At 41.7% G+C, this 13,718-nt stretch overlaps 1 protein-coding gene across 1 annotated transcript in view; it reads left to right on the top strand.

Moving 5' to 3' along the window:
- The window catches only part of LCP1 (lymphocyte cytosolic protein 1), a 30,740-nt gene that overhangs the window by 3,371 nt on the left and 13,651 nt on the right, over nucleotides 1-13,718 (top strand). Inside the window, exons 2-7 of the mRNA XM_017733660.1 lie at nucleotides 6,958-7,048; nucleotides 8,906-9,057; nucleotides 9,750-9,879; nucleotides 10,861-10,993; nucleotides 11,593-11,674; nucleotides 13,435-13,571. Of these exons, the coding sequence (XP_017589149.1) occupies nucleotides 6,982-7,048; nucleotides 8,906-9,057; nucleotides 9,750-9,879; nucleotides 10,861-10,993; nucleotides 11,593-11,674; nucleotides 13,435-13,571 (701 nt within the window). The 5' untranslated portion in view covers nucleotides 6,958-6,981. The remainder of the gene's footprint in view (nucleotides 1-6,957; nucleotides 7,049-8,905; nucleotides 9,058-9,749; nucleotides 9,880-10,860; nucleotides 10,994-11,592; nucleotides 11,675-13,434; nucleotides 13,572-13,718) is intronic.

The following is a 13,718-nucleotide window of genomic DNA, read 5'->3' as shown; positions in this document are numbered from 1 at the left end:
CCTGTATTTTTCCTGAACAGTGATAAATGTCTTTTCGCTGGATTTTTTTTCAAATTGTGTAAGAAAAAAAACAGGTGAAGTGCAACACCCTAATAATCCCAGTGCCTGCATACATGGTGAGAGTTGCTGTTGCAGACACCAGTCTTTTAAAAAGCCTTTGAGGCAAAGATTGTCATTTATTGTGGGCTAAATCATGAATCTTTATAATGTACCAGGGAGGAAGTATTTGCCATAACTCCAGACAGACTCCTCTCGTTGTTGTGAATGCTGATTTAAACAGCAAGATCCCACCCAAACGGAAGGTACTGTGATCCAAGTTACCCATTGCTAACAGAGCCAAGTGAGTTTCTGCTACTTTGGGATTTAAAATTTCGCTCAGCATCTTTGATGAAATGAAAAAAATACTCTTATTCATCTATAGTTATTTCAGTAGGGAGAGTGTCATACCCCTACGTGCACAACATGGAAAATGAACTTTTTTTAGTAAACCACCTCATGTGTTTGAAAATGTTGCAGTTTGTGCTTCTTAAATGATTTGCAAAGTTGTTGTGTAAAAAATGTGTCTAATTGGCATGCAGTTCCAAACCTGTTTGTGTTTGCTGACATTGTCAGCCATGGTGAGTAGCTGTCTGAGTAGCTCACCAGCACGGAAGAGATATATGGACTCTAGTTTTTATCTTACATCCTGTGCAGAAAAAAAAGCTGTTACCAAAAAATATCCACTCAATCTGCCTGGAAGCTGTGACACCAAACAAGAATAAAGGACATTGATGGGATTGTTTGTTTGTCTAAGAAGGCTGGATACCCCAGAGCTACCACTGCAAATAATCACAGGCAGCTCACTTGAATTTAACATTAAAGCTACTACCCTATTTTGCTGTGGGTGCAGTATGGATCACCCTGCTGGTGCAGGGATATAAGCACATTATTTTGATCAGAACTGTAAGAGAAACAACAGCTAAAAATAGATATATGAGAGAGAAGCATGATAGTAGCAAATAAGCTGAGACTGTGAAGTTTAATTGAGAGATACACTTTTCTGGATTATGCAAAAGAACATGTTTGGCTGATTGTCAACAAGACGGCTTTGCCTGCTACATTTTAGTTGAAGGTTTTTGCTGATGAGCTCAAGATGAAACTTTCAAGCTGAGGAACTTCTAGGCCACACTGCTGTAGTTTTGTAGCATTGATTCTTCTTTCAACATGAGATCTACTGTGTAATTTCTCTTTTTCTCACCCTTTAGTGACATTGAAAATGGCAAAAACTTGTCTCCGGAAGGAAAGTATCATAACTTAACTCAAAAATCTTCTTCTCTTGTCTCCTCCTCAGCCCTTCCACACTGTAGGAAATCAGCTGTGACAAATTATTAGAAGAGATATGCATGTGGATATATGGACTTTTGTGAGAAAGGTAGAGGGAAGTATTTCTGGGGAGGAATATCCTATCAGGGATATTCTGATGAGTGACCAGAAATGGGCAGGTATGCAAAGGTGCAATAAATGCAGGACAAAGATTGAATATGTCTGAGATACTCTTGTTTTCCCTTGTATTTTTCTGGCCTTCAGGATGCTTCAGATCTATCACAAGAGTTTTTGCACAATTCTAAGGCCCTTTCTCTTAATTCTGCCAGCTGGTGGCATGATTCAGGGCAGGCTGTCCCTTGGGGGAAGATTGCTGGGGGTTCATCTTTGATGTTAGCTGGGAGGGAAAGTCTAATGCAGACGAGAGCTGGGGAAGTATTCCCCAACCCTTACAGAAAGCTGGACTTTGGAAACTGAATTTGTGAGTGAGATGGGAAAGAGAAAAGGAGCTAGAGCTATGAGCTCTGGTAAAGTAAAAGGCAGAGTTTTGTGTGTGTAAGGGGACAGTCTCACGCTGCCCCATGCAACTTTAACAGCTGTGTTTTGCAACAGCGAGTGCCTCTTACTTCATCACTTTCAGAAAAAAAAAAGTTTGAAGAGAAGATAGCAGGAAATTTGTATTTGCCAGGGAACATGTGCCATGTCCCTCTCCAACAACTAGACAAGTTACATTATTAGCAAAGTACTAGTGCATTAACAAAGCGAAGCCCTGATGGTAGAAAGTGAGTAAATGTTAGTAGTTTCTTTGGCTTTCTTGACACCAAATCACAGTTAAATTGTTCCTGACTAAATATGTTTGTGAAAGGTAATGTTGTCCCATGAAATTTACTTTTTTGTTTTGGGGAAAGGTACAACTTTATGTCTATCTATAAAGTTCCATTTCACATCTTCAGGGTTTTCATTGCCTTGCTTGCAACAGAGCTTAAACACTGAAGCAGTGAAGAAAAGTATGAAACAAGATAACCATTTAATAAAAGTCTTGGAAACCTTGAGGTTTTAATGGCTTTGTCATTTATTATTTATCTTGCATGGTGGGTGTACACTTCGCCAAGCAATGCATAACAAGGCAGCTCCTCTGACTATGGCTTCAAAATCGAAAAGGAATGAAAGAACGTCAATATCACCATGTTTCAATTTAGCAATAATGTTCAGGTTTAAGATTATTTTAGTTCTTCCTTTATATTCCAGTCTGAAAATAGTTTGCTATTAGGTTTCTTAAAACATCAGTGTGGTCATAGGTTCTTCTGAGGATAAGGTCAAATAAAAGGAGGCTTTAGGGCACGGCTGTAACATACTGGTTTGGAAATGATGGCAGGGAAGGGAGTGCTTTGTTAGGGGCTCTTTTGATATCAGTTTGCTTCAATTCTCAGCAGCTTAGGTGAGAACCTCTTCCCTTTTTTACACTAACCTGTAACTCAGATGTCTTCTGAGGAGAAAATAGTGTACTTGCACAATTTCATGTTTTGCTTTTGCAATAGTGGGTTTATGCTGCTTAGCAAACAAAAATGAAGTGTCACTGCCAGGCAATGTTGTAATCTGGATGTCCTGAAGTTATCTGAGTCTCGGACTGTCTCAGGGAGTGCTTTATCTTCCTTCTGAATGTTTATTACCTTGTTGGCAGTTCCACTGCCTTTCTTGCTCTGACCCGGGGAGCTGTCTTCCCCTCCCTCCTCAGTATCCTGTCTCAGCATCTAAGCATGGACCTCATTCTCCCTAAGACACTTCAGTTCTTTCACTGATCTTCCATCACACCATATTCAAGGTCCTTCCTCCCAGCTGCTCCTGATCTTCAGTATCTCCTTTGTGCTGACAGCTAAGCTGTTTGCACTCAGTCTGTACCAAGCTCCCTTCTGTCCTGCCAAACCTCTCCCGTGCCCAGCTTTTCTCTTTGCTTCTGGCCATACATCGCTTTGCTCAAAGCCATTGCCTGGTTCTCACCAGCTGATTTTCCCTTTGCTCCTCCCTCAGATGACTCCTCAATAAATGTTCCCTTCAAAGGAGCTCTTTCTACTTGTTCACACTGCTCATCATCATCGCTCATCCACATATTCTCCTTTGCTCTTATATCATCCTCTGCGTTTTTTCCTCTTCATCTGCCTGGTCATACTGATTTTGCAAACAGTTTGGAATAGAACAGTGCACTGTGTGCTTACAGTGCCTTGTGAGTTACCAGTAACTGGACTATTCACCCAGGATTGTTGGATGCCCTCTTGATGGGATGCCCAAAGTGTTTTCAGTTTGCATTGGGGATAGTGAAGTGCTGAAAGTGGTTGACCCCTAGAAGCAAATGGCTCTGCTCTTGGCAGGTTAAACCAGATGAAAATATTGGGCCTGACCTCTCCCACTACTATCCAGAAGCATTGTACACATCTGTGTGCCTAAATATTACCTTTTAATGATCTAAGCAAAATAAGCATTTTATATACTGAAAGGTGGCTTTTTGGAAGGGGATTCTCTCCTTTTTTGCTGTGTGTTGCTAAAGCTTTGGACTTTTACTCACTTGATTTCCTTATGTGACACTGAACCGTGCCATAAATCAAGTCTCTCCTGATGGGAGAGAATTTTCTAAAAGTCCTTGCAAGGAGTTTCAAAGATAAACCGAGACTTTTCCTTGAGTTTCAGTGCTGCTGGATAGTTGTTTATTAAGTCTTATCAGAGGAACAGAGCCACTAGTGTGACCCAGGTACAGCACAGAGCACAGAAAGCAGGAGAGAAGTCTCTAATTATCAAGATTTACACAGCCTTTTAAAGATAATTTAACCAATGGTTACTAAAAATGTACATTATTTTCACTTTCCTACCAATTATTCAGTAACACAGCCAGGAACTGCAGAATTCCCTATTCAATCATTCCAAACTACTTTTACTGCAGAACATGGAGTAGTAGAAGAAGGAGAAGGAGGTTTAGAGAACAACAATAATCCTCCATTTTGGTATTTTTCACTCTTATCTATTTACTGCAAAGAGAAGCCCAAAACCTCTAAAATTTTTCACCCTGTGACAATCTTACATAGTAGTCTATCACCTAATTCACACCACTGTATTTTCTAGTTCCTGTCTGACCTTTGGTAATTTTTTCCAAGGTTTGAGGCTAAAACAGTGTTGTTCAGGGGGGTAAGAGCCCTTAAAAACAGGCAGAGAAATATTCTCGGCACTCCGGGTTCCTGCACTTATGCTTTGTTTTCCCTACTTGAACAACTTAAAAAACAGCAGTGATCTTTCGTTGGGAATAACTCTGAAGCCTTTAATCTAAAAATTCTGGTTTTCTTTAATTAGGGCTGGCTGACAGAGGGTGCCTGTCCGAGTCTCACCATTGTGAAACCACAGTGGGGTATTAGTCAGCAACACCCAGTGGTGTTAGATACTGGAACTGACAGGCTGAAATCAAGAGGTGCTATGGGGGTGAAAATGTAGGAGAAACTCAGTTGTGGGTTGGAGCAGGCAGTGACCATCCTTCTGTCACCTGAGGACAGCCACCCTTCAGGTGATGGAGGACCAGTCCTCGTTCTCGGTGTGCACCTGAGATGCATCTGGTTGCTCAGCTAAGTGTAGTTACCCTCACAGCAGAGTGGATAATACTGACCTAAAGGAGATGTCAAAAGGGATCGTTACAGCAAAGCCCTTCATCCTATTATGAATTATTAGTATAAATGTGTACATATGTAAACATATGTACTACTAATAGGATTCTCTGTATTTAACGGATTACTTAGTGACATATCAGAGGTCATAACTTCTTATGCCATCAAGAAGGGGCCATTTTATGTTGATACTTTTTTCTCAAGGTTACTTTGCAAAAGTAGTGTTACAGGCAACAACCTGTGGTGTTTCCTACCTTTTAAGCCTAGAACAGTCTTCATGCTATTAAAAGTTGTGTTGCAAGTTATATTGCTTGATCAAGTGAGTGGACTAGAATGAATGATCTTGCAGTGGAATATGGATTTTCTGGCTGATAGTGTAAGATTTTCATGTGTCCAGGTGCATCTTAGTTAACCCACAGTTTGTAAAAACACGGAGCAGGCAACAGAAAAAAGTGGCAGTGAGGAATCAGAGGCAGGAAAGATACCAGGACAGACTGGGGGAAGACTGTGGATCTAATTTTACCCTAATATATGTAACCCACATAGCTGGTGGATCATGGGGGTTTTTAAAGGTAATCCTTGAAAGTATGATGGTTAGAACCAACTGCAAGAGCAATGGCTTTATGGATTCTCCTGCGTTTCTCTATTCATGAAGCTTGGAGTGAATGAACAGATCTTTTATTGCTGTCCTCATCCTAAAACCACAGTGTTTAGGCAGAAAAAGGGTGCATGATAGTACTGGGAGACAGTAGACAAGAAATTACCATATGAGATTGCTTCTGGGCTATTTCAAAGCCATGTCCACTGTGGTTTCCACAGCCTCAAGGAATCAATGCATGAGTTGAGGAGAGCATTGAATCTGAAGCCCAGACAGGCTGTACATAACTCTGTGTTTTTACAGAGAGCTATAGCAATTTTTTTGTTTGTTTTTTAAATTATGATGTGTTAATTTTAGTTTGGGAACAGCATATTTCTGATTTTTTTTTTCCTCGTTTGAACACTGTAGCTACAGCAACCACTTCCCAGGATCAACTCGAGTTTCCATTCTATTCTATTTAAATAGTTATTTGGTTAATTAATACTTAAAGAGACATAGGACACTAGAGTCATTCTCTACAAATATAGAATAATAGATTGTCTCCTGAACAGTTTCCTCATGAATAGATGCAAGGGACAGTAGGTGCATGAAAAAGCAGATGGGTATAATGTACATCTTCTGGCAGTGTGTTTAATGATGTGATAAAAGGAAGTGAACTTTCCCTTTCTGGTTATTAAGAAAAGTGCCTATAAAGTGAAAGTCTAACCCTTCCTCCTGTTTTGTATCTTTGATGAGAGGAAAGACAGGAAAACTCTTTCTGGCCACACATTCCTAAAGCCACCCAACCTCAGGCACTGACTTAGACCTTGGGAGGAAAATCCTTAAACTCCCCACATATCCAGGGAGAGAAGTAGCTGACTTTTGGGAAACCAGACCTTCACAAGGTCTGAACACCTTGTGAAGGAGCTTCTCTCCATCCCTCCACCTTATCAGGGTGAGCAGCCTCCTCATTAGGTACCCAAAGGTAAGTGGTGCAAATGTCCCCTGGGGCTCTGGCTCCAGCCCAGAGCCCTGGGAAGCACCCAGGGCTTCTGCTTCTCTGCCAGCACTGCTGAAGAAATGGCTGGTGAATTGCATTTCCAAGGGGGAATAACAAGAACCAGCACAATTTAGTCTGTTTTCTCCATGAGAAACAAGAGTTAGCAGAGGTAGGATTTAATTCCAGTTAAATTAGTGTAAATAAAACTGTTGGAATTTTGAGCAGGGCCTGGCAAAACGACAGGAGGGACACAGAATTGCATCTCATCTACACAGAATTGCATCTCTTCACTTGATTTCAGGATACAGAGAGGAGCTGCCTTTTCAGCTATGGCGAGCTGCTCCAGGACTTTGAAAACCCAAGTAAAAACCTCTCTGTTTCTTCACAATTGCAAGCCCAAAAAGCACCAAATGAAAACAAGTGTCTTCTTCTTGCAGACCTGCCACTCAGAGAATTAAGAAATGGCGTCGACAGCGCACTTCTCCGAGGAGGAGATGGCAGAGCTCCGCGAGGCTTTCAGCAAAGTTGGTGAGTGCCGCCAACAGGAAAGGCCCTGCTGAAGTGTGAACCTGTGGCAAGCTCTTTCTCATGTTCTGACTGACCAGGCATGATGAGATGGAGTTTGCTCCAGCAGTGATCTGTTGTGTTGCAGCAACCACAGAAAAACCTTTTCCTGCCACTGCAGGCCTTCCAGACGAAACCACATCAGCTCACTGCAGAGCACTGGCCTCTTAGAGAGGGGGATGTTGGGGCTCCAGCAGGGTTTACAAAAAAACCTCAAAAGCTTACAGCAAATTCTGTTGGAAATATTCTCAAGTGTTTTCCCAAGAATATTGTTTATTCATGACAAATTATTTGGAAGGCATAAAGGTTTTATTTTCATGTAAATTGAGTATTCCCTATGAGAAGGAAGAGTGTGGAGAGGACAAATGTGCAAATGGATAAAAAATTTGTAATCCCTTCACAGTGACCTTTCAAGTCCCATATTCCTACTGTCTGTTTTCTTTCCAAACCTTTAAACATCTAATCTGATTTGTCTCCTTTAAAGTCACACAGACCCATCACTGTCTACCCAAATTCTAAGAAAAGGTCTTTGTGCTTCTCACAGCTCACTTAACTTCTGTCAGCAGATCTATCGGCCTCTCTGGATTATGCACGAATCAGTTGTCCTTGCTGATTCAGGTGATGGTTGTTGGATTTCTGATCACACAGTATTCTAGGCTGGCAATCTTAAAAATCTGGTCTCTCTGAGTGTCCTGTACACCCAACGCACTGACAAGGCAAATCAGAGCATGTTAGCATGGTTTGGCTTGGAAGGGACCTTAAAGACGATCTAGATCTTGCCCCACTACCATGGGGAGGGACTCCTTCCACTAGGTCTGGTTGCTTCCCCAAATGCTGGAAGGAAGTTCTCATTCCTCCCCCAGACATTTCCCTCTCCAAGTCCAGATCCTTTTGTTGTATGACCTGGTGAAATGGATAGGATGCTCTTTGCAATCTGTATGAATCTGTGCTAGTGATGCTGAGAGCTGAGTGCCTTTTTTGCAGCATGCAACAAGTGATTCAAATTGCAACTTAGTGTGCAGGAAATCAGCACACACTGCTTTGAAATCACCTCAGCCTCCAGGATGGGGAAAAGGAGCCTGCAGAAAAAGAAAGATACAGACACTTAGAAGCCAAATGTAAATAACCATATATAACTATATATACATTTATCTATGTCATAACCATAGTGTTTTAACAGAAGCTCTCCGTGTGATAAATTCAGTTTTCTTTTCTATTTGTGGAGTTTTTCCTTAAGTGGAGAATAAAGGACTATGAACCTGTATTGGTGATCTTCTCATCAAATACTACCCTGGATCTTGCAGGAAGCTCAGCAGGACTATTCATGTTAGCACCATCTCAGAGGAACACAGAAGTTTTTATTTTGAGGATGACTGTATGCAGTTCCAGCCTATTTCTGATGTTACTAGATGCAGAAAACAGGCCAAAATCACAAATTATGTCTCTGGATAAGTGCACGTGTATTGTGTCAACTTTATTTTCCTTTAGCTGTTCTGTAGACAGGATGCTTCCTCTATAGATCACATTTGTCAGTGTGTAAACCTTGAAATGGCAATTATATCCATTTAAACCTAGCTTTGTTAAGGTCTAAAATTTATATGTCTAAAAATATAAATTCATCACTATGAGTGTTTGTTAAAAGGTGATTGTAATTTTTTCTTGGGTGTAAATAACACCAAAGCAATTTAAAACACCAGATTTCAAGACAACAAATCTTTGTGTATAATGTACCTTTGCTTGGGTAAAATAAAAACAGCCTTTATGTGCAGAAAATGTCATTGGGCTGATGTAGAATGTAAAAGTTTGCTTTAATCTTTGCAGATACCAGCGGGAATGGCTTCATCGATGCCAATGATTTAACAGAAGTGTTGAAGGCTGCCAATCTCCCTCTCCCAGGATATAAAGCCAGAGAGCTCATTCAGAGTCTGACAACCACGGGGAATGGCAGGATCAGTTTTGATGAATTTATTTCAGTAAGTAAGATGTTATTTATTTCAGTCACTCAAGGTGATCCCCAGGGCACAGCAGAGGCACAAGCACAGGGTCTCTTGGGCACCACATTAATCCAATGAATCACCTCACTGGAAAAGTTGAAAGCAGAAGGTAACCAAACTAGAAATCCTGCAGTTGACTGGGACAAGTGATATGAATACAGCTGCTTACTGCATAGATGTCATATCTTTCAGTCTGGTTGATGCAGCAAGATAGTTTTTCAGTTATACGCTGCAAAAAGATGACGTTCTGGCTAGATGATTACAAAAAGTTTAAGCAGATTGAAACAGAAAACTTAATGGGGCATTTTTTTTATCAAAAAACTTCTTCTTTTTCTGGTCTGAACTGAGTCAAGTGCAAATGGTAAAATAGTGGGATTTCCCTCAGGATGGAGAAGTAGGTTTCTATTTGCTCTTTCTTCAAACCCAAACTGCTCTGCTCCAAAGTAACATTTTTGTTACTTAGCTGATCTTTGTTCCCTGTTTTGAAAGCATAAAAGCTGAGTATAGTCCTGTTGTACCTCAGCAGATACACTGATTGTACACAGAAACCCACTGAAAATAGTCAAGCCCTTTTTATGAAGCAGAGAGAATGTGTCTCCCGGCCCAAGAGCTCACTGTTTTAGCTTGGTTTAATTCTCCAAAATTCTAAAATCCACTCTCATGCTTGAAAGATTTTCCAAGACCTGAAGAGCGATGATGTTGCTAAGTCATTCCGAAAGCAAATCAACAAGAAGGAGGGGATCTGTGCTATCGGGGGGACATCGGAGCAGTCCAGTGCTGGCACCCAACACTCGTACTCAGGTAGGTGCAGCTGTCCCACACTGATAGCAGCAAGTGAGCCACGGCTGCAGCAGCACAAACACCTGCCCACTGCTTGCCAGGGAGGCAAGGCACAGGTTCCCCGCTGCTGATAGCCCATTTCCTTGTACTTTACTAGGCACTCATTCAGTAAATTCCCCTTGCAAACAGATGGTTCCTGACTTTTTCTCATGGAGAACACAACCCCATCAGGGCTCTTCTCCCTGCCTGTTTCTCCAAGGTGAAAGTTGGTTGCTTTTGTTGCCTTGTGGGCACAGCCCACCCTGAAGCAGTTCCATGGGGAGGAGGTCTTACCCTTGGCTGTCTTCTCCAAGGGCAAGGGCAGGGCAATGACTCTCTCTGGCAAGGGAGAACAGAGGATGCTTTCAAGCACTTCATCCACCTTCGTCCCAGAGGGCACCTCCTCTGAGCTACTGGAGCCTGTGTGAGCTGCTGCTGCTACAGGATAGCTATGCTACAGCCCTGTTGAACTGCAGGCAACAGTTGCCCATTACCCTCTGAATGCTCTTTGTCAGAGTCCTGGCCAGGCTTTTCTAGATATTCCACATGAAGAGGGTGTAATGTACAATACAGAATTATTTGAAGTTATGTGGGATTTCTATTTAGCAGGGTGGTACAGCAATGCTTTCAAATTATGGTGAAAGCACAAATTACTTGCAGAGCTTAGCATCTGCACCATACATGTGAATCACATGAACTTCGTTACCAGTCTCTGCAATTTGCCTGCCCTCATGACCCAGGCAACCCCAGTGAGTGGGAAGGAGTACTGAAGGAGTATTAACCAGCTCAAGCCCATTGCTGTCCTGAGCTCATTTGCTTGTCTCCTGAGAGCCTCTTCCATGTAGGGTTTTGTTGATCAGTCACACTGGTGGGAAAGGCTCCCCCAGGAGTTCTGCCTTTGTAAGTAAAATGGTGGTAGAGGTACTGCACAGCAAACTGATGGATTTGACATTGGGTCCACAGAGGAAGAAAAATATGCCTTTGTCAACTGGATTAACAAAGCCCTTGAGAAGGACCCTGACTGCAAGCACGTGGTGCCGATGAATCCGGAAACAGACGACCTCTTCCAGGCGGTCGGTGATGGCATAGTGCTTTGGTAAATAATACCTTTCTTTCTCACAAATGGGAACCATGAGTCTGCAAAAACTCACATTTCTGTTTAAACGGAAGCTGCTGAATTTACATTAAGCTCAGGAGCTTTTGCAGACTCAGGGCCTTAATAATACTAGGGTTTTTTGCTTCTTTTATCTTAAAAAATATAAAGCGTATTTCACGTTTAATGAGAATTTTTCCTTGCCTCTAGACGCTTACAATTAGATGAAGTCAGTGAAATTTGAGGAGCTGCTTGGTTTTATTTTTGGCCAAGGACTTTTGGTGTTTCACACAAAGTGGCACAAAATAGTGAGTGCTTCCACAGACATTAGCTGCTCAGTAAACTTTTCACACAACTTCACCTTGTGGCATTCTCGGCCTCACACCTACAGTACAGTCTGTATGTAGCCCAAAATAATTGCTCAAATATTGGGTGTGTGCCTCTGTGTGTATATGTAGAAGCAGAGGGTGATTATCTGTATTCATTAAGCAACTCTCCAGCTCTTAGACTTGCTCTTCAATGTAGAGACAAAAGCTATACCTGTATTTTGTGCATATGTAGCTTAGTGTATTTCTTGTTTTTTTTTTTTCTTTTATTTCCAGTAAGATGATCAACTTTTCAGTGCCAGATACCATTGATGAGAGAACAATCAACAAAAAGAAACTCACACCCTTCACAATACAGGTACTAAAACACAGCAAAATTCTTTGCTTTTCCCCTTAGGATGCTTTTGTGTAATCACTTAGAGGAAAGGCTGGTTCTGCCCAACACAATCAGACAAAGTTTTCTGTGGCACAGTGTGATGCTCAGGTCCATGTCATAAAAACACGAAGACTTATATTTATATTTCTTTCCAAATATATGAGCAACCTGACTAACCAAACACAATGAGTAATGTTTACCGGATCAGAGCTTTAGATACTTTTGTGGTAGATGCCATATGAATGCAAGAGCACAGAGATAATACAGTGACCAGTTATAGTTGGAGTGGCTCTCAGAAGGCTGAATCCCTCTTTTAAGGCATGACAATGGGCTTGAACGCACAACTGATGTTGTTGTAGTCTGATGTCCTCACCAAAATACTGACTCTGACCCTGGCAAGTACCATGGAGTGTAAAAGGCCTGAAATGGGACTACAGCCTTTGCCTGCCTTTTACAAGACAGTATTTCACCTTGAATACTGAATCCCTCCTTTATTTCTATCACATGCACATGCATATGATTTAAAAAATTGACAAAAAGGGTATTAATTTTCACCTACTTAAAGTTTATTGTGTTTCTCACACAGCAGTATGTAGAGAGATATTTTTATATGAACAACATCTATGTATCTGGTACAGAATATAAATAGATATATGGAATAGATATGAACCTAACCCAGTTTAGCCCTCAGCTACTCTGATTTGATGGAACATTAGCCAGACTCAAGTGAGCTCAGAAGCCATTAAATTGGATTTTTATGCTGTATACCACATTTTTCAGTTCTAATCGTTTTGGTCAGCAGCATAACTTAATGATGCAGCTCAGATCAATCCCTGCCACACATAGACATGATTTGATCAATATAGCTTCCACTTTAACTTAACCCTTTTTCAGCTGTCTGCTGGAGAAAAGGTAATTAATTTGAAATGGTGCAATTTTTCTAGCTTATGTGAATTTACACTGTGTCTCTCTCTGCATTTTGTATCTAATCAGATCTCCCTGTCATGCCAGCAGTGCTGAAATTCATGTGCAAAATTGCAAATCTGTGTGATAAATCGTATTTTCCAGGCTTCTTTGCCTACTTTACTTGTCCTCTGTTAACCATGCCACCTTTTTGCATAGTGTAGACCTGAGGATCAGATTTTCTTATTCCCTTTATTTTAAATGGTCAGGAAATGGCAAAGGAACATAATGTTCATGAAATACCACTTGGTTTATGCCTGTCACAGTGAATCACTGAATCCCTCAGCTTCCTCTGCACACTCCCAGACCAGGAGTCCATACTCCAAAGTTCAAAAAGAAAATATCCAGATTTTACCAGTTCCAACCTTGGCTGAACTGCAAGGCTAAAAACTCATCACGTTTATTCATACTGATTCCTGGGACAGTGTGCTCCTTGTAAACTCTACCAGCTAGCAACTTACTTGTATCTTAGGTGTCAGGGCTTTTGCAGAGTGCTTAGGGAGAGCCAAACGTGGAATATCTACCAGTTGGTTGGGTTGTAGCTCTTTTCTCCCTCCATGTGTGCAGGACTGAGCAGAGGAGAGTTTGCCCCATGCCAAAGCTACATCTGTACTTGAGCATGAGCTTGAGCATTAGCTCTAGGGAGAGCCTGGCTTTGGTAACCAGGATTGAGCCAGGACATCACTGTGAATGTAGATGTATGCTCTGGGCTCCAGTGCCTTGTGACATGACATTTGCCACCTCTGCCAAAAAGACGTCCTTTCTGTCTTTGTGTTGAGACCCAGAATCTACCTGTAATCTCGAGGAGAGTCTGCATTCCCCTGCTCCCTGTGGCCAGACATGTATCCTGGGCTGCATCAAAAGAACTGTGGCCAGCAGGCCAAGGGAGGTGGTTCTGTCCCTTTACTCCACTCTGGTGAGACCCCACCTGGAGCACTGCCTCAGGAAAGACATAGTTCTGTGTACGTAAATGCATTCACAGTGAAGCTGCCTGCAGATTTCACTTGTTTTGGCTATGCCCCCTTCCTGTAGCCTCAGCTCTCAAGTTCTGCATCACTCAAAA

This window comes from Corvus brachyrhynchos, unplaced genomic scaffold (genome assembly GCF_000691975.1).
Source record: "Corvus brachyrhynchos isolate BGI_N302 unplaced genomic scaffold, ASM69197v1 scaffold202, whole genome shotgun sequence".
NCBI classification, from domain to species: Eukaryota; Metazoa; Chordata; class Aves; order Passeriformes; family Corvidae; genus Corvus; species Corvus brachyrhynchos.
Note: the sequence above shows the minus strand (reverse complement) of the source record. Positions and strands in the feature narration are given on the sequence as shown.